This window comes from Rhinopithecus roxellana, chromosome 8 (genome assembly GCF_007565055.1).
Source record: "Rhinopithecus roxellana isolate Shanxi Qingling chromosome 8, ASM756505v1, whole genome shotgun sequence".
NCBI classification, from domain to species: domain Eukaryota; kingdom Metazoa; phylum Chordata; class Mammalia; order Primates; family Cercopithecidae; genus Rhinopithecus; species Rhinopithecus roxellana.
Window position 1 is genome coordinate 129,577,199 of NC_044556.1, and position 25,650 is coordinate 129,602,848.

The 25,650-nt window shown below is 35.7% G+C and overlaps 1 protein-coding gene across 6 annotated transcripts in view; it reads left to right on the plus strand.

Moving 5' to 3' along the window:
* Positions 1–25,650, plus strand: part of TDRD5 (tudor domain containing 5) — a 90,446-nt gene that overhangs the window by 19,173 nt on the left and 45,623 nt on the right. For all 6 annotated transcript variants that reach the window (XM_030936262.1, XM_030936260.1, XM_010375673.2 and 3 more), the window contains 5 exons: positions 8,370–8,453; positions 10,827–10,883; positions 17,159–17,312; positions 20,248–20,420; positions 21,455–21,675. In XM_030936262.1, the coding sequence (XP_030792122.1) occupies positions 8,370–8,453; positions 10,827–10,883; positions 17,159–17,312; positions 20,248–20,420; positions 21,455–21,675 (689 nt within the window). The remainder of the gene's footprint in view (positions 1–8,369; positions 8,454–10,826; positions 10,884–17,158; positions 17,313–20,247; positions 20,421–21,454; positions 21,676–25,650) is intronic.

Sequence of the window (25,650 nt, forward strand, 5' to 3'; positions counted from 1 at the left end):
GTGAAAGTAATTCTTAATACAGAAAACTCAGCCTAAAAGGAGTTATAGTCTTACTACCAAGAAAGAGTGTTCATTTGTTGCTTTCTTAGTAATTTTCCTATTTTTAGATTATTTTGATTTCTTTTGACATTTCCTGTTTTGAAGAAGCCTGAAACCAGCCTGTTTATCTTTCTTTGTAGGTAAGCTGACTAACTGCATGCTTGTCAAAATCTTTTTCTTTGAAATTCAGAAAGATGATCATGAATTGTTCTGTTCTTTCTCATTCTTTTCATCAAAGAAAATCTTCATTTTTTAAAAATGGATTTTAGTTAAACTGACCTCCAGAAAAGTATCAATACATGCTTCAACTCAGAGTGTGGTAGTGTCTTTTTTCCCATAGTTTCTGATTGTATAACTCTCAGGATTCTGTGTGGTTATTAACTCAAATGTCAATCCTTGAAAGATGGTTAAGTACAAAAATTTTTTCTCATCAAAAAGCCAAACATAGAGTCTAATTGTTTCACATCCATTTTTGGTTACTGACAAAGTTGATTTTTTAATCAGCCATTTTTATTACTTTTAAGTTACTTTTAAAAAGTTCATTTTAATGTTTTTTAAGACAAGTCTCCCCTGGTTAGTCTCCTTTCAGACTTTTTTTCTATTTTTTTCCTGAAAGTTTAGAATTGTTTTTGTAAGTTCCAAAATTTCAATGAGATTTCTTAGAATTAAGTTTAAAATTTTTGAAGAGACTTCATGCATTTCATTAAGTGTATTCATTCATTAACATGTTGTAGTTCTCTGTTTATTCAAGTTTTAATCTTATGCCTTTCATTGCAGATATGTAGTTTTCTTTATTAGAGTTTGGCACATTTCTCGAAATTGTATTCTTAGATATTATATGTTGTGATACTTTTTTCTTTTTCTTTTTTTTTTTTTTGAGATGGAGCCTTGCTCTGTCACCCAGACTGGAGTGCAGTGGTGCGATCTCAGCTCACTGCAACCTGTCTCCTGGGTTCAAGCAATTCTCCTGCCTCAGCCACCCAAGTAGCTGGAATTACAGAGCTGTGCCACCACACCTGGATAATTTTGGTATTGTTTGGTAGAGATGGGGTTTCCTCATGTTGGCCAGGGTGGTCTTGAATTCCTGACCTTGAATGCCTGCCTCAGCCTCCCAAAGTGTTAGGATTATAGGCATGAGCCACCACGCCTGGCCAGTTGTGATACTGTTTTTGCCATTAAGACTGGAATTCTAAGTGCTCATGGTTTAGAAAGAAAGAAATTGACTATTAAATATTGTTTTGAAACTACCGTAGCAAACTTGGTTTGTCAATAGTTTTCCCATAGGTTTTCCCAGTAGACTACCCTATCATTTATGAACAGTAGATTTGCTGTTCCCTTTTCAGTATTTAAAGTTCTTATTTCCATTTTCTAAATTTATTGTGCTGACTAAAACTTCCAGAAAAAAATAATTATAATGTATATTTCTTTTTTTCAGAAATTTTCCATTCTATAGAATTTAGCAGGAAGACTCTACCTTTTAACTGTGAGAGCCAGGCAATAACGAATGCAGAGTTGAGGACATTTGCTCATGGCATGGCTCCAAGTTGAGGAGTGAGAGAGATGCAGATACACTTTCTTCTGTATTTTCTTTGAGTTTCATCCTGAGTTTTGCAGCTCTAATAATTCCTCATAGATGCAGCCTAATAACCACAGTTCACTTCCAGTTGAAGTTTTTGCCACCAGAACAATTTAAATCTTGTTCTGAGAGGGGGGTGGGTTCTAATTCCTAAACTATGAATTTTAATTTATGGTAGGACTACATAATTATCACTACATAATTATCAGATCTCACATAATCCTATTTACAAAAAGTGCGTCTTTCCATTTCTTCAAAACTGTACATCTATTAGTTTGCTAGGTGTTTCCTCAAAACTCTACAAATTTATGTTTTTATGTGCATGGAAAAACATATAACAAAGTTAAAGTGTAAACTTTTTTCTTTTTGATCATCTGTATCTTTTGTTCTTCCATAGTGAACATGCATCATTTTTGTCACAAGAAAATATTATTAAAATGAAAAAAGTTTTTCCTTTGTAAAATGAGGATCAGAATATCTTCACTTTCCTCCTGCAAGAGAAACAGGCTGGCTTGGCCATTTGTATCCCACCCCTGCCCGTTGCTTTATTTCACAAAGCAATTTGTTAGAACAGTTTAAGGCCTCTTTTGAAAGGCATTCAGTTTTATTTTGACTTCTTGAGAGGGAATTTAGAGGAGAAATGAACATTTTAATGGGTGAATAGCATATGGATTTAGCTATACTTTCTGGTGGGTGAAGCCTCAGGTGCTGTGTCCAGCCCAGGTCATCAGAATTTTCTGCATTGTGTGTAGTTCTAGACCACAGATTAGATTGCTTTCCGTTAATAGGTATTTACCTTTAAGAGTAGCAATTTGTCAAGGAATAGAGATCTTGCATTTCTAGGATCTCTAGCCTTAATACCATTTAAGAGTACACCATCCTGCCAGGTGCAGTGGCTCATGCCTATAATCCTAGCACTTTGGGAGGCGGAGGTGGGCGGATCACTTGAGGTCAGGAGTTCAAGACCAGCCTGGCCAACATGGTGAAACCCCATGTCTACTAAAAATACAAGAAATAGCTGGGGTATGGTGGCACGTGCCTATAGTCCCAGCTACTCAGGAGGCTGAGGTGGGAGAATCTCTTGAACCCAGGAGGCAGAGGTTGCAATGAACCGAGACTGCGCCACTGTGCTGCAGCCTGGGCGACAGAGTGAGACTTTGTCTCAAAAAAAAAAAAAAAAAAAGAGTACTCCATTCTACCTGTTCCCTGCCCCCTCTGTCTTATAGATTCAAGACCTTATTGTAACATTCACCATGAGATTAAGGTAGATAAACTTGGAGTTATAAAGAAATATCTTCTCATCTAAATGAAATCAGGGTGGTCTTAGTTTGCACGTAACTTTTAATTTGCACCTAAACAATTGATAGTTTTTACATGAATTAGATGCTTTGCTTGGCATTGCATATAAGAGGTGAAGCATTTTATTTCACCTGATAACCTGACTCAACTGTAGTTCAAGATAAATAATTGGATATATTAAAAATTATCAGAAGGAGCTACTCAGTGGGTTAATTAATACAGTTCTCTGGGGGTTACATTCTCTGGCCAACTTAGAGTAGCTGTTCTGTAGCTATTTTCCCACAAGTTCAGATGAAGTATTTAGTATGGCAAATCAAATTCCATCCTGCCTGGCTTTTAGTCAAATAAGTCAGACCCTACATAATCCTATTTATAGGGTTTTAGTTCTGGCTGCTGTAACAAGCTACAACAAACTGGGTGGCTTGTAAACAACAAACATTTATTTTTCAACGTTCTTGAAGGCTGAGAAGTCAAAGATCATGGCTGTGGTATATAAGGTGTCCAGTGAGAGCCTTCTTCCTCATTCATAGATAGAGGTCTTGTGTACTCACAAAGCAGAAGGGGCAAGGGATCTCGCCAAGGCCTCCCTTATAAGGGCACTAATCCCATTCACGGCGGCCTTTCCCTCATGAGCTAATCACCTCCCAAAGGCTCCATCTCCTAATACTATCACCTTGGGGGTTAGGATTTCAACTTAGGGATTTGGGGAGTAGGGGGTAGAGAGGGATACATCTATACTATAGCATATACCCAACAAATATTTAAGCAGCTGAAAGCATTGCTGCTGTATGTTTCTATGCCAGTTTTGTGATCTTTGTAAGAAATGTATTAATGTTTTCCCATATGGCCAAAAGGTCTGAAGTATATTCATCTGAGATATAACTTCTGTTTCTTTCTGCTTTTAGCCTCGTACATCCTTTTTCCAAAATGCATTCATCATTAGATGTTTCTAAATTATCCAGTTGTCTGTTTTTAAATTTTTTATTACAAAAGTAATATAGATTGATTACAGAAAACTTGCAATACAGACAAGCACAGAAGAAAATAAAAATCACCTGTGTACTCTTATCACGTGAAAATTTGACTTAAAAAATTAAAATCATTCTGGTTCTTAGTTTGTGACCTGCTTTTTTTCCTCTTATGCATTGTTAACGTGCTACATTATTAAATATTCTAATGCAATATAATTTTAACTGATGGTATGATGTGCCGTAATTTAACTTATAGCCTAAGTTGGGCATTTGCTGTATATACAGTTTTTGCTATTAAAAATAACCTTATGATGAAAATCTTGCTCAAGTATGCGCACATCTCTGTTACTCCACAGGATAAATTTCTAGAAGAGCCATCATTGACTGAAAGGAATGTTTACTTTTATGGCTTATCCTGTATGTGGCTAGGCTGTCATCCATAAGAATTGTTTCAGTTGACACTCGCATAGATTGTGTGTGTGCTCCTTTCCTTGTACCTTTGCTGTTACTCAGTACAAATGGACAGTTTCCTTCAGAGATCCCTCCCCACCCACCTGCATTGCCTTTCTGATACCTTCAGGCATATTATCCTTTTGTGACACTCGGGGGAGGGGTGTTTAAAAATATCTTTAATTGACGAGTAAAAATTTTATATGTGGTGCACAACTTGATGTTTTGATGTATGTATACATTGTGGAATGGCTAAATCAAGCTGTTTGACATGTAGTACCTCACATACTTGTCATTTTTTTGTGATGAGAACACTTACAATTTACTCTTAATTTTCAAATACAAAATATATTGTTAAGTGTAGTCAACATGATACATAATAGATATTTTGAACTTACTCCTCCTAACTGAAATTTTGTGTCCTTTGGCCAATGCCTTCTCAATCCTCCCACCCCTTAGTGTCTGGTAACCATCATTTTACTCCGTGTCTACAAGTTTGACTTTTATGTACTTCCCATATAAGTAAGATCATGTGGACTGTGGGTTTTTTTCATTATAATAATTGTAATTACATATATTTATGATCAATTCAGGTCTATCTCTGCAAGTTCCATGAGGACAGGGACCATATCTAGTTTATTTACCTCTGTATATCCAGCACTTAATACGGTGTGAAGCACATACTATGATCTCAGTGCATATTTGTTGAATGAATAAGTGGGTATTTTTAAAATTTTATAATTTGATGGGCAAATAACTATATCTGTTAATGTGTATTTATTTGAGGTTCAGCTTTATGCTTTAATTTGCTACTTAGTCTTCTATTTTATTGCCTATTCATGTTTTGGTTCATTTTTCTGAAAAGTATATCTTTTTGATTCAAAGCTCTTTCTCTTCTGTGGTCCTATAAGCTCCTATCTGAATATAGTGTATTTTGTTACTTTCCATCTTCATTTTCTAGTTCTATCTCATTAACTTGATGTATTCCCCAGTCTTCATGTTTGATGTACAGGCATCTGACACTAAAAGCCTTGTTGAAATCACTGATTACCTCTCAATCTTACTTTGCCCTTCCACATTGTAACTTCTGCCCTCTATAATTATAGATATCCCCAACTTTTCCTGGGCTTTAAAAAATCTCCACTGCATTCAGTTTAAAGTCACCTTAATTTAGACATTTTGCTTGAGATAAACTTTTTTGTTTTAATTTTACTTTTTTCAGAAGCTTTCTATTCCTAGCTAAAAGCTCATCATTTTACTCATCATTTTGCTATCTTAAACCCGAGACTGGCAAATATCTCTTCGTATAGACTACATAGTAAATATTTGAGGCTTTGCAGGCTAAATGTTCTCTGCATCTACTAAACACTGTCCTTACAGCGCAAGAGCAGCCGTAGGCAATACATGAATGAGTGAATATGACTGTGTTCTAATAAAACTATGGACACTGAAATTTGAATTTCATATAATTTTCACATGTCACCAAATAATACCTTTTCCTACAGCCATTTAAAAATATGACCATTCTTAGCTTATGGGAAGCACAAAAAGAGGCCATAATTTGCTAACCTTTGTCATAAGCCATGATCCAGAGAGACACATCAAGTCTGTAATCACCATCCTGCCATTTACCTCCCAGTTTTCCAAACTTTTAGAATTAAGAAATAACAAAAGCCTACCTCTCTGTTCCGTGGTACTTTTGTTTCCTACACAGAATTTGAGGTCCTTGAGGCTGTTTCTGGTCTCATCATTCATCCCTGTAGAATCAGTGATTCCTTCCTCTCTATTGTCTTTCCTAATTTCTGTGGATTCCACCTTTGTCATATCCCTTCTTTTTCTATTCTCTCCCAGCACCCTAGTTAAAACTCTTGCCTAGAGAGTTGCAGTGGTTTCCTAACTGGTTGTCCACCCATCCAATCTAATTTTCGGTTGCCAGATTATAGTTCTGATAATCTCTCTCCCTTGCTAAAAATCTCTAGTATCAGTATCTCTGTTTTTGCCTGTATAACCAAGAAAAACTTCTTAGCTTGGCATTTAAGGTATTCTGTAATAGGACATTAATCTACCTTTCTAGTTTTTCTTTCACTATTTCCCTGATGCCTTAGGCAAACTATTTTATTTAATTTTCTTTATGAAGTTCCTTCTACCTTCAATATTCTCTCTCCCATGTCTGTCTGCAGAATTCTCTCCATCCTGCAAGGTCCTTACAAAAGGAATCCTTTTGTGTGTTTACAGCTTAATGGTACTTACAGCCTTAGGTTGTAGATGTTTATGCGTTGATCTCACTTCCCTACTTAATTGTAAGTGCCTTGAGAGGAATTACACCGTCAAAGGTAATCATCTTTTGTCCCTGAAACACCTAGCACAGTGATAATTTAATACGTTATTGTTATCGAATCTACAAATGGCAGGAGAACCTTCGGATGGAAAGATCAGTTATCTTTAGAAAGATTATCTTACTGATCACTGGGAGACCTTTAGGAAATTATCGCATGGCAACTACAGAAGAAATGTAAAGAATCTAAGACTAAGGGGTAGGACCTTTTGTTAAAGCTAATGATGTAATCATAAGTATCTAATCCTCTCCTTCCCAGAGCCATGGAAATGCCCAAGAAAATGTGAAAATAGGGGAAAACCCTCAGAAGCTTGATAGGGAGCCATGCACTTGCCAAAACTTGGAGGGGTTTCCGCTGAATGCTGTGCCAATGATATTGGATGAAAAGAAGAGTAGTCAGTGCCAGAGGGAGAATCCTGCAATGGTAAGCGCTGCTTGCCAAAGGAGCAGGCAAGGGTCATGCTCACACCATGTGCCAGGCATTATGTTATGCACTCTTTGTGCCTCATCACATTTAGTTTTCTTGTCAGCCTTGTGAGAGATGGAGATTGTCTTCATTTTTTGGGTGAAAAAACAGACCTAAAAGGGCACACAGTTTGTGAGTTATGTCAGGCCAAGTAAGAGTGAGAAGAAAGACCAAAAGAAACAGTTGAGAAGGAAAAAGTATTAATAGTGATTGTGTCTGGGTGGTAGGATTTTAGGTAATTGGTATTTTTCTTTATATCTTTGTGACTTAACTTTTTTTTTTTTTTTTAATATTCAGTTATCAACTTTAATGTCGACTGAACATAACTCCACAGTCTTTCACTCTGCTTTAGTTCTCCTGCTGTGGCTCTTCACTGGACCTTGGCTAAATGGATGTTCTCCCTGCTACTTTCTGATCACATCCTCCTGTCCTTCCAGCTTACTTTTCAATTATTGCCATGCATGATTATTTTATTTTAGTGGGGCCTCTGTATGCCATTGAATTCTCTCTACTAAAATCCTCAGACTCCTACTGTCTTAACTCAGATTCCTCCTGTCCTCACTTCCTATCTGCTAAGTTCAGGTTATCATCCAATATTTCCTTAACTTTATTTTCCCACTTTTTCTACTTTCTGAAATGTCTGACCTCCCTCCTCTTTCCTTCTACTTTCAGGAGTGGGCCTTGCTGCTGAAATCAGAGAATGCAGGAGCTATCAGATATTAACTGTCTGTACTTCTGACTCCACATTCACAGAGCCTTTCTTTGTACCCTTACCCTTTCCCCCACTCTCTTTGCTTCTATTGTAACAGAAAAACTTTACCTTCCTGCCTACTGTGCAGGAACGTTCTACCATCCCATCTCTTCCCTGCAGTAGGCATTCATTAAGTATGCTTTTTAGTAAACATGGAATACTTTCATAAATAGGAGAAAATTAGTAACAATTCTTTCTGGGTAAGAATATGGGATTGAATAATAGATTCTAGAATAATTGTGTTAGAAAATGTTAGTTAACCTAGAAAATTCCTCAGCATTTAGTTTCATAATGATTCTATCTACTCTAAGTGTATTTCATATGGTATGAAATGTTACAGTTCCTCTTAAGAACAGTGTTTTGTCTATTTAATTGCAATATGTCTCCTTTTATACATCTTTTCTTTACATATTGTTTAGATCTACCTTTGACTTTCTTTGGGCAGGGGAACTATGACTTGACTTTTTTTTCTTTTTTCATAGCTGGAGAACACATTCAAATCGGTTATTGCACAGATTGGACCTGGAGGAACTATCAGTTCAGAACTAAAACATAAGATAAAATTTGTAAGTAATTTCTGTTTCTGGGAGACAATAATAATTGATTTATAAACTTATATATCATTTGTGGTTGAGTTTGTCTGCAAGTCTTAGTTTACATCTAATCTTTTCTAATATACTGCAAACTAAGTGCCAATTCTTTTAGAATAAGCAAAAGAAACAAAACACGCACTCCTAAAAATTTTTAATGTAAAACTATTTAGCAAATAAGTTCTTCCATAAGTTCTGTCTTCCTTTCCTTCTTCCCCCATCCCATTAAATTACTGTTGACAAACAGTTCAAGATCTTTCCAAATGCCAATTTTATAAATGTACATTACATATTATTCCAGTGTGTGGTATCCCATTATATTGATTTACCCTGTTTCATGTAGAGATCCATGATGGATTAAAGTTTTGGTGTTTTTATCTTTGGCTATGGAAAAAGTACTCCAGTTAATGTCCATGGACATTTTTCTAGAAGTGGAATTGCTAGTCAGAGGCATCTTATGTTTTGATTATAAATATTACTAAATTGCCCTCTAAAATGCTTGAACAAATTTATACTCCCACTGACAGGTGTTATTATCCAATCACATTGTTTTAGTTTATCTCTTGATTTTTACATTAAGCATCTTTTCATATGCTTAGTAGTCATATATATTTTTTATGTGAATTGCCTGTTTATGTCATTGGTCTTACTTGTTTTGCCTTACTAATAAGGGAAAGCTCTTTGGTGTTATGTATTGAGCCAAAGAGTTATGTATACTTAAATTTTTGGTGGGAGCTGTTAATCTTGCTTCGAGTAATCAAGGTGCTATTACAGCTTGTACTGCCTTATATTATTCCATTTCAACTGTCATGATTTTACTAGGAGAGATGTAAAAACCTTGATGCATTCAGGCCCTGTTTTTTTGTTTTTTTGTTTGTTTAGACACTTGAGCAAGTGTCCAATCATTTGTTAAAGGATGTTCAATATGACTTTTTTTTTTTTTTTTTTTTTTTTTTTAAAGAGCTGAGGTCTTGCTCCATCACCCAGGCTAGAATGTCGTGGTGCAATCATAGCTCACTGCAACCATGAACTCCTGGGCTCAAGCAGTCCTCTGGCATCAGCCTCCTGAGTAGCTGGGACTACAGGTGCATGCCACCACACCCAGCTAATTAAAAAGGTTTTGTAGCAACAGGGTCTTGCTGTGTTGCCCAGGCCTGTCTTGAACTCCTGGTCTTAGGCATTCCCCAACCTCAGCCTCCCAAAGGCTGGGTTTACAAGAGTGAATATGATTTTTTTGTGGTACCAAAAATTAGAGAAAAATTAGGCATTAATTTTAAAGGATTGGTTATTTATCAATATTGGATATTCTCCAAACTAGGGATGTCATGTAGCTTAGAAAGTTTATGTATATCTCTCTTAGTTTACATGGAAGTTTCTCCTTGACATATTGTTGGACTTTAAAAACAGGTTTTAGAGAATAGTGTGTTTAGAATTGTTCTTTCATATAAAATCATGAATAACATATATGCACACATACAGGGGTTTCTGAAAGGATGTTTCTTTAAATGTAGCAATGGCTGTCTCTGGGTCACAGGATTTTGAAATAATTTTTACTTTATATTTTTCTGAAGCTTGAATTGGAATTTTGTATAAAATATATCTGGAAAAATTTAGAAAACAAAGATTTTTATACTTTATTGGGATCGAGTAAGTCTACTTTCAGGAAATTATTCTAAAAATCATTGAACTAGTGTGCAGAACTCAAGCATGAGGATAATCATTGCAATATTTGGGATGAAAAATAAGAAACAAAATAGAAGATCAAATAAATTTAGGTGTCTTTAATATTTTGAAATATCTGTGGCCAGTAAAAATGTTTATCTGTTTTTACTGACATGGAAAGATGTCTTTAGTATGATACTTAAAAGCTGGCTATAGAAATATTGACTTATTTTAATATTAAATAGATATTTTGATGTTCATATGGACAATAATGCTGTTTACAGATCTTATTTTTGCTTAACTGTATTTTCCAAAGTTTTTTATAGTGTTTATTGCATTGCTTTTCTAGTAATTAAAATGATTGAAATTATGCTATAGGATGTTTTATGTGAGCTGAAGTTAAATGTGTTAGCTGAGCTTAAAGAAGTGCAGGAATTTCTGGAGAGTTGTGGTATTGCAAAATCATGTAATAATGATTTCTCAACTCTGAAAATGTTGGAAATCACAGTCTCTTTTGTTCTGATGTTTTTTAAAACTGGAAAATCATTTTTTAAAAAACAATGTAATATGACTAAAATTCATTTAATAATGTTACTTTTTCCTTTGTTATTTGTTTATATTATTTTAATATTGTGTCACTCAGCATTTCAGTTGTGTCTATATTGTATTTCACTTTCTATTTATTAGGTTGTATCTAAGTTCCCAGAGGGTTTGTTTATTTCTAAACTGCTTGGAGAGTATGAGGTAAGTGTTTTGCTTTTCCCCAACGCTAATTTTTTATGGCTTATATTTCTTGTGATAGATGGAAATTTTGTAGCTACTCCTTGGATTCTCCAGGTCTGTGCTCTAAAATGGAAGCATTTTGTTTTGCATTTTAGTGTCTTTATTATGAGACTTGAGAATATGATATTTAACAAATAGTTGATTATGTATATGAAGGATATTTTTACCACTTATTGTTCCAATATTATTAGAATAAACATTATCTCATTAATGTCTGACAGTATTATACCAAGTGTCAGTGGGGATGCAGGGAAGCAGAATACCTCATACACTGCTTGTGGGACAAAATGCTCTTAGGGAGCACTTTGGCATTATCAAGTAAAGTTGAAGGTGTGCACCCTCAAGGATTCAGTAGTTTCACTTTTACATATGCGCTCTAGAGAAATTCTTGCACAGGTACACATGAAGACATGTAAAGAAGTGCACAGCATGACATAGGAACAAATGAGAAACAAACGGTCATCAGTAGGATAGTGGATATTGACATTTATACAATGGAATTGTATGTAGTAGTATAAAATAAATCTGCTCTGCAACATGGATCATTTTTAAAACCATAATATTGAGTGAAAAAAAATCAAGTTGCAGAATAATTCAGATAATGCCATATATCCAGTTTTTAAAAAGATAAGTCCTATACATATATTAACTGTGTGCCAGGCTCTATTCAGAGCATCTTTCATATTGGGATATGTTCGTTTTGTTTTCACAACAAATAGAGGCACAGAGAAGTAACTTGCTTAAGCATCAAACATCCAGTAATAGGTGGAGCCAAGATTTTAACCTGGGCAGTCTGGTTTCAGAATCCTAACTCTTAACTACTGTGCCATGAAAACTGTAGGATATTTATAGGTAAAAACATAGATACTGTGAGATAGTATAGCCTAATGGTTAAGATACATAATTCTGTGTGCTATCTTATAGACAATATGGTAGGTCAAGATAATACCTACTTTATAGAGTTTTGTGAAGTTTAAATGACTTAAAAATAAGGCACTTAGAACAGTGTCTGGCACATAAGCTCTGCTCAGCTCTCTGCCTGACCTTTAACTGCACATGCTTGGAGCAGACATAGAGCAGCCTCTGTTCTTTTAAGGCTGAAAGAACTGAAGATATTTCAGCTGTTGCCCAACACAGGGTGGCAGATTTTGGGTTGAAGTTCAGCCAAACTTAAATAATACTGTCCAAAGGAGCATAAAAGATTCCAGATTCTCTACAATACATCTATCATGATGCCTGGAACACAAACCAAAATTACTAGATATAGTAAGAAACAAGAAAATGTGACCCTTTGACAAAGAGAAGGTAATCAATGGAAACTCTGAGATGGTGCAGTTATTGAAGTCAGCAAAAAAGGTTTTAAAGTAACTCTTTTAACTATATTAAAGGATATAAAGGAATATGTATTCAGAGTGAATGAGCAGATAAGATATTTCAGTGCAGAAAAAGAAACTATAAAAACCAAGTGATTTTCATAACTTAAAATATCTGAAGTAAAAAATTCACTAATAACAAATTGAAAATGGCAGAAGAAAGCATTAGTAAACTTCAAGACAGATCAATAGAAATTATCCAATTTGAAGAACAGGGAAACAAAACAGAACTTGAGTGACCTGAGACCTATGGAATAATGCCAAACGGTCTAATGTATCTATTAATATAATTGGAGCCCAAGAAAGCACAGCAGAAATATATTTGAAAAAATAATGGCCCAAGTTTTCCAAATCTTGTGAAAGAAGTTTATAAATCTAAGAAGCCCAGAAAACCCCAAACAAGTAATACAGAGAAAACCTTACATAGGCACATCATAGTAAAAATGCAGAAAACCAAATATAAGTAGAAAATTCTGAAAGCAGCCAGACTAAAAATAACACACTTCATACAGGAGAACAGTGATACAAGTGATGGCTGACCTCTTGAAGCAATGCTAGAAGACAATGGAATGACATCTTTAATGTACTCAAAAGAAAAGTACTGTTAACCCAATATTTTATATCCAGTGATAATATCAAGAATGAAGATGATGAGATAGACATTTTCAGGTAATCAGAATTGCAAGCAGACTGGTACTATAAGAATGCTAAATAACGTTCTTCAGGCTGAAGGAAATAATGCCAGATTGGAACTTTAATCTTCAGGAAGGATTGAATAAAGGATGTAGTAAATATCTGGGCATATATGAAAGACTGCCTTTTCTGATCAGTTAAAATATATGACTGTTTAAAGCAAAAGTTACAGCATTAAATAATTGGGTTTGTAACATGAACATGTAATGCATATGAAAACTACTGCATAATGAGTGGAGGGGCAATACCTGGAACTATAGGGTTGCAAGATTCTTTTATTTGAAGTGGTACAGTAAGACTGAAAAGGATGTATGTTGGTTTTGCTGGTGAATTCTGTAAAACATTTAAGGAAGAAATTATATTAGTCATGTACAGATTGTTTCTTAAAATAGCAAATAATATTCCCCAACTCATTCTTTTTTTTTTTTTTTTTTTTTTTTTCCTTTAAAGAGTCACTGTCACCCAGGCTGGAGTACAGTGGCATGATCTTGGGTTACTGCAGCCTTGAACTTCTGCTCTCAAGTAGTCCTCCTGCCTCAGCCTCCTGAGTAGCTGAGACTGTAGACATGTGGCGCCATGCCCAGCCAATTAAAACAAAAAATTGTTTTAGAGACAAGGTCTCACTGTGTTACCCAGGCAGGTGTTTAACTCCTGGCCTAAAGCAATCCTCCTACCTCAGCCTCCCAAAACGTTGAGATTACAGGCATGAGCCACCATGCCTGGCCTCCCCAACTCATTCTATGAATACATTGTCCTGCTACTAAAGCTTGACATAGACATTACAAGAAACCAATTAGGATATGTTTCTCATAATGTGGACACAAAAAGTCTATTACAAAACAGTAGTAAATTGAATTCAGCAATCCCTGAACAAAGAGGGGTTTATCCTCAGAATGCAAGGTTGAAGTAACATTTCAAAAGGAATTAAGGTAATTCACCATTTTAATAGAATAACAAGGAAGAAAAGCCATGTGATTATTTTGGTAGCTGCAGAAAAAGAATTATCAAAATTTAATACCCATCCACAATTGAAGCTCTCAGAAAACTAGGAATAGAGAAGAAATTCCTCATTCTGATAAAGTGCATTGGTGAAAACCTATTAATATATTTGTCATACTCGATGGTGAAACACTGAACAATTCCCCCTTAAAGTCTGGAACAAGGCAAGTATATCCGGTCATACGGCTTCTGTTCAACATTGTATTGCAAGTTCTAACCAGTGTAATAAGAAAAGGAAATAAAAGGCATGAAAACCTAAAAGAGAAAAAGTTAAACTTTATTTGTAGAAAACATGATTGTTCATGTAGAATATACTAAGGAATCCATGAAAAAAGCTACTAGACTATTTATTAGGTCAAATATGCAAGGTTAGTATACAGAAATCAATTGTATTTTCATATGTAAGTAGCAAACTATCAGAAAATGAAATTTTAAAAATTCTGTTTATTATATTGTCAGATTACTTGGAAATAAAAAAAAGAGATGACCAGATATTATGTGCCCCTCTTTAGAACATAGCATCACTTATAGTATTGTCAAAGAGATCAAACATAAATCTAATCAAGCCTGTGGGGATATCCATTATGCTAATTTGCAGGAAATAAAGTGTTTGTACTATAAGATTGTCAGACCTTGAGGAAACAAAATCATGTAAACAGGATATATACACATATTTGAAGGCATAAATCTAAACTCTAAGAAAAGGATAATTAAAATTTGGTTGAAGATGGAAGGAAAGTAAGGAGGGTGGGAGTAGAAATATATCAATTTCTTTCTTTCTTTCTTTCTTTTTTTTTTTAAGACAGGATCTTGCTGTTACCCAAGCTGGAGTGCAGTGGCACAATCATAGCTCACTGCAGCTTCAGCCTCCCAAGTAGCTGGGATTACAGGCACATGCCACCATGCCCAGCTAATTTTTTTTTTTTAAGTTGTAGAGGCAGAGTCTCATTATGTTACCCAGGCTGGTCTCTAACTCCTGGTCTCAAGCAGTCCCTCCTGCCTCAGCCTCCCAAAGTGCTGGGATAACAGACATGAGCCTCTGTTCCCAGCCCATCAATTTCTTCATTGTTCATAGTTGGGAGCCAATAAAGCAGAAAGCATAACAAAGGAATTAGGATAAAATATATCTGACATAATAAATTGACTAACCTTTTAAAAGAAACTGAGTCTCAGGATCAGATAGCAAAACTCAACTGTGTCTCATGTACTGATATAGTAATTGAAAAAAAGCAAGATGTACCTAGTATATGTAATCTATTATGTTGAATCATGTTAGAGTTTTGATAATTTCTGGAACGTTTTAACAAGGAACTGGCAATACTGGTTACTTTCAGGGAAGTGATTGCTAGGTGACTGAGGAATTTTTTGTTGTTGTTTTGTTTTTTGCCAATTTAACTGAAGTGTTTATTTTTAAAATAGTTCCTGATTAAACTCACATCCTACTTTTTAATAACCAGATCACTCAGCATCATTACAGTTTACTGAAATACAGATAAATTCTAAAGGAGAATGTGATTTCTGAATAAGAGCTGTCAAGTCAAAATGATTGAGAAATCCAGATGAGCACTGTGTTCTCATCTGCTTGTTTCTCTTGGTGCAGAGGAGACAGCTGGAAGATGGCAACTTAACATTTTCATGACCGATTTAGCAGATAACAACCCAATATAAAACTCAAAAATAAATTCACAACATAAATTGAGGAAACTGAAGCTTATTCACTTTAAAAACCAAAAGGATGGAGAATAATATATTAAAATTCAAATGGGAGACTACCTGAAGAGCCAAGATGAGGATACATATCAGAAGGTTTTCCACTCAGAGCATTAAAATTTGCGTTAAAAAGATAATTTGCACGATAAGTTTTTCAGTATGAAATGCATCTAAAGAATGAAGATAGAAGTCATTCGACAACAAAAAAGTCTCTTTAGATGTAGCAGGTTTTGTTTTGTTTTTTAGGCTCAGAAATAAGCAAATTTGTCACCTTAGGATAATACAATAAATGCAACATATTTATTGTCTTTCTTAGAATAATACCTACAATAGCTGCAAAATATGAAGACTGAAGGCAGCTTTGGAAGAACATTTCACTTTTAACCCTTTGGAGTAGATTTTGTTTAATGTTTTAAGAATTTGTGTAAGATAGACTTATTATAGATGAGTGAAACTAAAACAATGTTGGTGATGCTTTTGACTATGGAATAAACAACTGATGATAGACGGTCCTTTTAAGACATATAAAATGTTTTCTGTTTGAGGAATGTATTCTATGTGTCTATCCCATATATATTGTCTCCTGTCTTCATTTGGTATGACTTTTCTTCTTTTCTAAGGCAAGAAAATCAAACTGTATGCTATGGGAAATACACCGATAGATATCTGCTCATTTATTCCAACTTCTCTTTTTTTTTTTTTTTTTTTTTTGAGATGGAGTCTCACTCTGTCACCCATGGAGTGCAGTGGCGCAATCTTGGCTCACTGCAAGTTCCACCTCTCGGGTTCACGCCATTCTCCGGCCTCAGCCTCACGAGTAGCTGGGACTACAGGTGCCCGCCACCATGCCCGGCTAATTTTTTGTATTTTTAGTAGAGACGGGGTTTCACCGTGTCAGACAGGATGGTCTCGGTCTCCTGACCTTGTGATCCACCCGCCTCGGCCGCCCAAAGTGCTGGGATTACAGACATGAGCCACCATGCCTGGCCTTTATTCCAACTTTTAAGGCAAAATAATAAAATTTAAGGAAATATTTTTAAACAATAATTTCTCTACATGTTGGAGGTGATATTGAATATTATCTTTATTGGAAAATAGAGAAATACCAATAGTTTTATTACAACTGTTGTAATTTGTGCATTCTCCTCTTGTTTTTTTTAAAAGAAGACTTGCTTTATATTCAGATATTGTTAAAAATGAGAAGTGAAAAGCGCCCACCCTAACTTTTACTTTAGTTTACCACATTCTCTAAAAGGAACTTGACATTGACCTAGAAGTTTTATGGTAAGGGATTATTGGTCACTTGGTTTGTTTTATACTGGTATGGAAGTGAGCCTTTACTCTTTAATACTTGAGTTCATTGACCATTTAAGATTTAGTTTGGTTGTCCAAGGACAACTGTATATGTTATATATCTGTTATCTAATGCTGTTTCATGTAATTTCTATTTTCTTGTGACAGGTGATTTTTAAAGAGCAACTATCGCCAAAAAAATTAGGCTTCTTAAATGTGACAGAACTTGTTGGAGCTCTTAGTGACATTCTTCATGTTGAGTTCAGGGAAGGACAGCAAGACTTACTAGTGTTTGATGTGGATAAGAAGCCTCTACCACCTGGTGAGTAGAACCGCAGTATGATGCAAACCTCATTTTTATTGTCCTTATGAGGACAAAGAAAACACGAAATAATGCCTAGCCATGAAATGTTTTATATAATGACCGCCTTTCTGGTGGCATTTGTTGTAATAAGGTTAATCTGTATTATTAATAAAAATTATCTGAATTTTAAAATTTTGCTTTCTTCGGCCGAGTGCAGTGGCTCACATCTGTAATCCCAGCACTTTGGGAGGCCAAGGTGGGCGGATCACGAGGTCAGGAGATCAAGACCATCCTGGTTAACACAGTGAAACCCCATCTCTACTAAAAATACAAGAAAACCAGCCGGGTGTGGTGGCGGGTGCCTGTGGTCCAAGCTACTCGGGAGGTTGAGGCAGGAGAATGGCGTGAACCCAGGAGGCGGAGCTTGCAGTGAGCCAAGATCACACCACTGCAGTCCAGCCTGGGAGACAGAGCGAGACTCTGTCTCAAAAAAAGATTTTTTTTTTTTTGCTTTCTTCATTGTCTAGACTTTTTGATAATGCTGAAGGAAATAAAGTTTCTAAAATGGTGATCTGATAGTGCAGTGGTTCTTAACTCAGGCCGTGCATCAAAAGCTTTTTAGAAATATATGGAGATGCAGAATAAATGGGTGTGCGTTGGGACCCAGCACTTGTATTTTTTAAAATAAACTTTCAATTTTAGGATAATTTTAGTGTTAGAGAAAAATCATAAAGGTAGTACAGAGTTCCCATATACCTGTCACCCAGTTTCTTCTAATATTAATGTCTCATTTACCATGATACATTTATCAAAACTAAGAAATTAACATTATACATTGCTAGTAACTAAACTCTAGACTTTATTCTGATTTTACCAGTTTTTCCAAGAATGTCCTTTTTCTGTTTCTGTATCCACTCCAGGATAATACCACATTGCATTTAGGGCACTTGATTTGTGTTTTGTATTTTGGGGGGATGGGGGAACCTTCTTTTTCTTGAGATATTTTTATATCTCAAGATGTAAAGGTTTTATTGAGATAATTTTATATTCACATGGAGTTGTAAGAAATAATACAGTATGATCCCATGTACCTTTTACCCAGTTTCTCCAATGGCAACACCTCACAAAACTAGATTGCAGTATGGTACTTGTATTTTTGTAAGCCTGAATGAGTGGTTATGATGGACAGGTTTTTTTTTTTTTCCCCCCAAATGTAACTACCTTTATTGATTTTTCTGATTTTTAAAGTAACTCGTGTTCATTCTAAAAATATATAAACAGCACAGATGAGTAGAGAGAGAACATTTTCTATTATTTTATCCCCCCCTGAAATAATGCTGTTAGAATGTTTATATAGCCTCCAAGAGTTTTTCCAATGAATATGTAAGACATAGATAGATCTTTTTTTTTTTTTAAATCACAAAAGCTGCACATGCTTGTTTAAACAATTCCAACAATACGGAGGTAACTAGCATTAATAGTTTTAGTGTGTTTATTTCTGGACCTCTTCTGTATGATATAGCTAATTATCACATGTATAATTTTTCCTATACAAAACAGTAGTGTATAAATACAAATTTACCTCAACTTATGATGGGGTTCTATCCCAATAAACCCACCATAAGTAGACAGTGCATTTAATACACCTAGCCTACTGAACATCAGACCTTGGCCTAGCCTACCTTAAACATGCTCAGAATACTTACGTTAGCCTACAGTTGGGCAAAATCATCTAATACAAAGCTTATTTTATACTAAAGTGTTGAATATCACCTGTAATTTATTGAATACTGTACTGAAAGTGAAAAACAGTGTTGTATGGATACTGGAAGTATGGTTTCTAATGAATGTGTATCACTTTCATACCATAAGAAAGTCAAACCACTGTGGACATCTGTATTGTGTGAATCCTCATTTCTTACACTTCATATACTGTGGATGTTTTTTTGTATTAGTACAAACAAGCTTATTTCATCATTTGAAGTTACATATAATTATAATGTACTTAACCAGTCTTCTACTGATGGACATTAGGATTGTTTCTGTTTTTTACCATCACAAAGAAATACAGTGACAAATATTCTTGTACCTACATCTTTGTGTCCTTATAACTTCATTTTTTAAGTAGTCACCATGCTTGTAGGTCTATCTGGAGTCTTTTTTTTTTTTTTTTTTTTCGGTGGTAGAGTCTTGCTCTGTTGCCCAGGCTAGAGTACAATGGTGCTATCTCGGCTCACTGCAACCTCCGCCTCCCAGGTTCAAGCGATTCTCGTGCCTCGGCCTCCCAGGTAGCTGGGACTACAGGCACCTGCCACCATGCCCGACTAATTTTTGTATTTTTAGTAGAAATGGCGTTTCATCATATTGGCCAGGCTGGTCTCGAACTCCTGACCTTGTGATCCGCCTGCCTCGGCCTCCCAAAGTCCTGGAATTACAGGTGTGAGCCACCGCACCTGGCCCAGAGTCTGTTTTAATGTGCCAATCTCTTGTAGTTATCATACACATGTAAATTTGAACACAATACATTATTAACTTGAACATTTCCTAAGAATTAAGGAATTGTATTATGGAATGTTAAGTAGGTACGTACATTCTATGTTAAGCAACGAAGAATGTTCCCTGTTTAATTTGAACAAAAAGTAAATTGAAATCAAGATGCTGAAAAAAATTAAGTCTTTTACTAAAGTTTAAGATACCTTATCAGATCACAAGCCTCCCTCCCCCTAACACAAATAGTTTAAGATTTGTTCCCATCTAGAACTTCCCTTATATTTTGCCACACTGAAAGTTCTGCAAAGACAGGTTTATATCTCTCATTTATCATTATCTTTCTAACACCTGGTGTGTTGAAAGTGCTTAGTAATGGTTGTACAGCTATTTAACAAATATGCATAGGCTGCTGTATTGGCCATTTGAGATGGAGTTGTTTCATCAGTCAGAAATTTGTGTTTAGTTCAATCAGATAAGAAAATAGAAGCCAAAGCTTGTGTCTCCAGTCCACCTAGAAATTCATTGTCTACTGTTGCTGTCAAAGAGACTGTATGGAATTGCCCTTCAAAAAAACAAAAAGAGCCACAACAGAAGATTTGCAAGAAGCCTAATGTGATAGTAAAGCCTTTACAGCTGGTGAGTGAGGTTTAAAGACTTTGTGCACTGGATATTCAGCATTATGAAAAGTAAATGAATGTATGTTTCTTTAAACCAAAATTCTTTTTAGAAAAGTCTTATTTCTGGATATGCCATTTATTAGAAGAAATCATCTTTGTACTGAAGTTATATCGTATAGCATTCTTTCTAGTTTTCAGTCTTTTATATAGCTTGCTTTTCCTCAAGGCTCATTTTAAAGTTTTCAGATGGTTTTGAGAGTTGACAGCTCTCTCATGATGTCTTGAAAACCCACAGGGGCTTTAGAGGGAAAAATTGAGAGGCTTTGTTTTGACTGTGTGCCTCAACACTGCTGCAAATTGCCTCTACACCCATCCTCAATTATAGGGTGCTTTTTTTTTATTCTTTTATTGCATCTCCACACACAATTCACCATTTTTGTGTTTTCATCTCCCGTTACTTATTTTGTTGTTATTAAGGATCATTGCGTGCTCTTTTGCCCTTCTACCCTCTCTACCTGGTTTCTTTCATGGAAGGAAAAAGTTTTGTTTGGAGAGCTTGCTGTGTTTTCTGGAGGAAAATAGAAGGCCTAGAGGAAAATGATATGTTTCAGAATGAGAGTATTTGAGAAATCCTGCTTTTGATTGGAAGACTAGTCTGAAATTTAACCTATTAAAGTTACCTTTGACTGCTGATATGTTTGAGTAGGACTTCACTTGGTTCAGCCTGAATGTTTGAAGTATCATATTTTCAATTTTGTATAGGGCAATTGTGTAACACTTTAAACTCTATACCTAATGTTATAAGGCAGTAGTTTTCATATTTTAACATAGGTAAGAATCACCCAGAGAATTTTTTTAAATGCATAATTGTGGGCCCCATTCCCAGGCATTCTGAATCAGTAAGTCTGGGCTAAAGTTCAAGAATCTGTATTTGTATAATTTCCCAAGTGATTCTGATAAAGGTGGTTCATGAAATATACTTTGAGAAACATGCCATGGGGTTTGAAATCTCACCAAGAGATTTTTAATGTTTTTTTTTTTTCTAACTTATAGCAAGTAGAAACAAACAAATCACAGCTCAACCTGGCAATGGCAAATCATGACATCCCGCCAGATGCTGTGCCGGACAAGAAATTATGCAGACTCCCACCATTAGACACCAGTTCCCTCGTAGGGGTCTTTGTGGAGTATATCATCTCTCCCAGTCAATTCTACATCCGGATCTATAGTAGGGATTCGTCAGAGTTACTCGAAGACATGATGATTGAAATGCGGTAGGAGTCTGTTGTTTTCAATGTGTTTTTCACATATCTCTTTTTTTGTTTTGTTTAACTTTTTTTTTTTTAAATACTTTTAAGTTCTAGGGTACATGTGCACAACATGCAGGTTTGTTACATATATATACATGAACCATGTTGGTGTGCTGCACCCAGTAACTCGTCATTTACATTAGGTATATCTCCTAAAGCTATCCCTCCTCCCTCCCCACAATAGGACCCGGTGTGTGATGTTCCCCTTCCTGTGTCCAAGTGATCTCGTTGTTCAATTCCCACCTATGAGTGAGAACATGTGGCATTTGGTTTTCTGTTCTTGCGATGGTTTGCTGAGAATGATGGTTTCCAGCTGCATCCATGTCCCTACAAAGGACACGAACTCATCCTTTTTTATGGCTGCACAGTATTCCATGGTGTATATGTGCCACATTTTCTTAATCCAGTCTGTCACTGATGGTCATTTGGGTTGATTCCAAGTCTTTGCTATTGTGAATAGTGCCGCAATAAACATATGTGTGCATGTGTCTTTATAGCAGCATGACTTATAATCCTTTGGGTATATCCCCAGTAGTGGGATGGCTGGGTCGAATGGTATTACTAGTTCTAGATCACATATCTCTTAAATCAGCAGTTCTCAAACTTTTTGGTTTCAGGACTCTTAAAAATTAAAGACCCAAGAGAGCTTTTGTTTGTCAGTATTTATTGTATAGAAATTAAAACTGTAAAATTTTAATATTAAAATAATTCTCGTATTAATATAAATAACATTTTTATGAAAATAACTTTAAAAATTTAGAAGGGTGGCATTGTTTTATACTTTTGTAGATCTCTTTAATATCTGGCTTAATAGAAGAAAGTTGATTTTTCATATTTGCTTCTGCATTTAATCTGTTGAGATATGTTTTTTTGGTTGAAGTATCTGATGACATCTGGCCTCACACCAGCGTTTAGTCTGGGAAAAAGTATTTTAATAGCTTTTTCAGAAAATTGTGAATATTCTTTTTTGATAGTATGCTAAAACTTGAGAAATGGTAGTTTCTCAAATGTTGTTTGGAATTTGAACTTTTTGTACTCTATTATGTTAAACCACATTGGTCTGCCTTTACAATTTGAATGAATCTAAGACTGGCTGTGTAATTGCTGGCCCTGGTGCAAAATTAAAATGCAGGGCTCCCTGTTTAAAAGTTACTAATTTCAAGATGGCAACAGCAGAATATTAAAGCAAGCACAAAGCTGCTTCTAAGCATGGATTCAAACTATCCCTGAATGGGTCATACAACTTTATAATATCATGTATTGGTCATTTGGAAAATAACTAGTTTGCTGAATTATGCGGATCTTCCAAATGTTGACACATTTCATTATGCAGTATAAAAATATCACATTAATATCATCACTGATCTCATAAGAAAAGTATTTAGAATTGGGAAGCTGTCAAGCTCACAGTGGTGGATGCAACATTTCCAAAATCCTTTTACTCGAAAGTTTGATTTTTGTCATTGACAACGTGTACTGTGAGTTGTTTTCCTTGAAGTGACAAGCTTGCTTCATTGTTGAAAAATGTATGTCAAAAACCCAAGTCTGTTTTCTAGTGGTTCTTTAAAGCAAAAATGATATGAAAGAAATGGCTAGTTCATATTCCAGGTAAAAATCATGTTTGTGGACTATACTTTGAGAACTACTAACTTACATTATCTCTTTTCTCTACTAAAAACTGTCCTTTGTTAGCAAACACTGTGTAAAATGTGGACATTTTCAACCATTTTAGATTTATTCATGAACAACAATGTCTGATTTACATATTGTTGTTATAGAAGAATAATTTATTTCATTTTATTTTGTATCTCAAAAAACATTCCATGTTTTAAACTTGACAACAGTATGTATTCTTCTACTCAAGGACACCTGGCATAATGTAAGTCGCATAATCACGTAGTAAAAATATATATTCCATTCCAGTATGCCTATGGGACGTTTGTACATGTTTTAAAAGCACACTTACTGGCTCTGTGACCTTGAAGTTACTTTACTTCTCTGGGCCTAGTTGTCTTATCTCCAAAATGAGATAATAATAGTACCTACTTCACAGAGTTCTAAAAATTAAAGTACTTGGAGCATAGCCCAAATGTTGGTGGCTATTATTATTAATACTATAGACTGGGTATAGTGTTGTTCATGCCTGTAAACTTGGCACTTTGGGAAGTCAAGGTGGGAGGATTGCTTGAGCCCAGAAGTTCTGGGCAACATAGTGAGACCCTGTATCTACAAAACAAATTTAAAAATTAGCTGGGCATGATGGTGCATGCCTGTAGTCCCAGCTCCCCAGGGGTCGAGGCTGCAGTGAGTCATGATTGTGCTACTGCACTCCAGCCTGGGCAACAGAGTAGACCCTGTCTGGAAAAAAAAAATACTGTAACTACTGTGTACTTGGTGTCAGAATGTTGAGGCACTTGCACTACACGGATAAGTAAGACATGGTCCTTTGCCTTTGTGAATACCATGGTTGGCTTAAGAAGATGGGAGATACATGGGATATTGTAAAAGGAAGTCATTCTGCCTGGGCAAGGTTGGGGAAAGCTTCACAAAGAGATAATTGAGCTAGGCCTCAAAAACAAGAATTTGCCAGTCAAGGAGGTTATGAGTGGGTATAATCAGGTCCAGTCATTGGAACCAAGGCCAACATTAACAAAGGAGTAAGTGGCATGCCTTGGGAACAGCAATAAGGAAGTGATGTTAGCACCAGTTGAGGTTGCAGGAGTCAGGAAGTGGGAGACAGTGACTGGATGTGATGCTGCAAGACTAAGAAAAAGCTAGATTCTGAATACTATGGGAAGATGTTTTATCTTATTCTGTAGACAGTGGGGAAACACTGCTGGTTTTAAGAAAGCCATTGGAGTGAAGGGACGAAGATCTATTAGTGGATTAGTCTTGATGAGAGTGAGACTAGAAAGGAAGAAATAAATTAGGAAAATGAAAATTGCCAGGTGACAGGAAGAGTGTTGAGAAGAATAAGGGAAGGAGATGATGAAAACTGTTTGCTTTAGAGACTGCATAGGTTTGAGCTGGGTTGAAAACTTATTAGTAGAAGTTTACCTGTGGTGTCTCTAAGTTGACCATGAGAGTCATTGGCAATGTTGAATAGATGGTATGAGTTAGAATTAGGTTTAGCCACTGTTAGATATAATTTTATCATAGTAGCTTAAAGAAGATAAAAGTTTATTTCTTCTTCCCATAATAGTCCAAATATACACAATACATTCTGATATGATAGCTCTGTGGTGGGAGGGGGATGCAGGTGTAGAATCTTGCTGCTCCAGAATAGTGTGTTGTCCCTGTTCACGTGGTCTTGGGTGTGGCTGACCACTACCACCACCCAGTCCTCCTGCCAGTTAGTGGGGAGGGGAAAATTAAGTGGGGGGGATGGGAGAGATACCTGTTTTATTAAAAGACACAACTCAGAATTTTCACTCTTGAAACTGTGGGTAAAATACACATTAAATGTACTCATTTTAACTATGTACACTTTTTCTCATATCCCATTGGCCAAAATTTAATATTCACATAGCCACAGCTAGATGCAGGAGAGCTTGGGAAACCTGAATGACCATTTACCCAATTAAATGGTGGGAGAATCTATTACTAGAGAAAAGAGAAAGATGAGAATGGGTATTGAGGAACAAGTAGCATGTCTTCCATATAATTGGACATATTCCAGTTTTGAAGTGCAGAAAGGATACAGGGTCTTCTAGAGATAGATTGAGAATTAACAATTGATCAGTAGTATGGTATAAGACATGAAAATGGGTGAGACAGTATATAGCAAGAACAATAGCTAATATTTGAGTGCTTACTATATGTGTACACTGTCTTAAACTTTCAGATGTTTTAACACGTTTTATTTTTATCATCCCCATCCTGAACAAGGAAACTGAAGTACAGAAAGATTGTCACACAACTGGTAAATGAGGGAGTCAG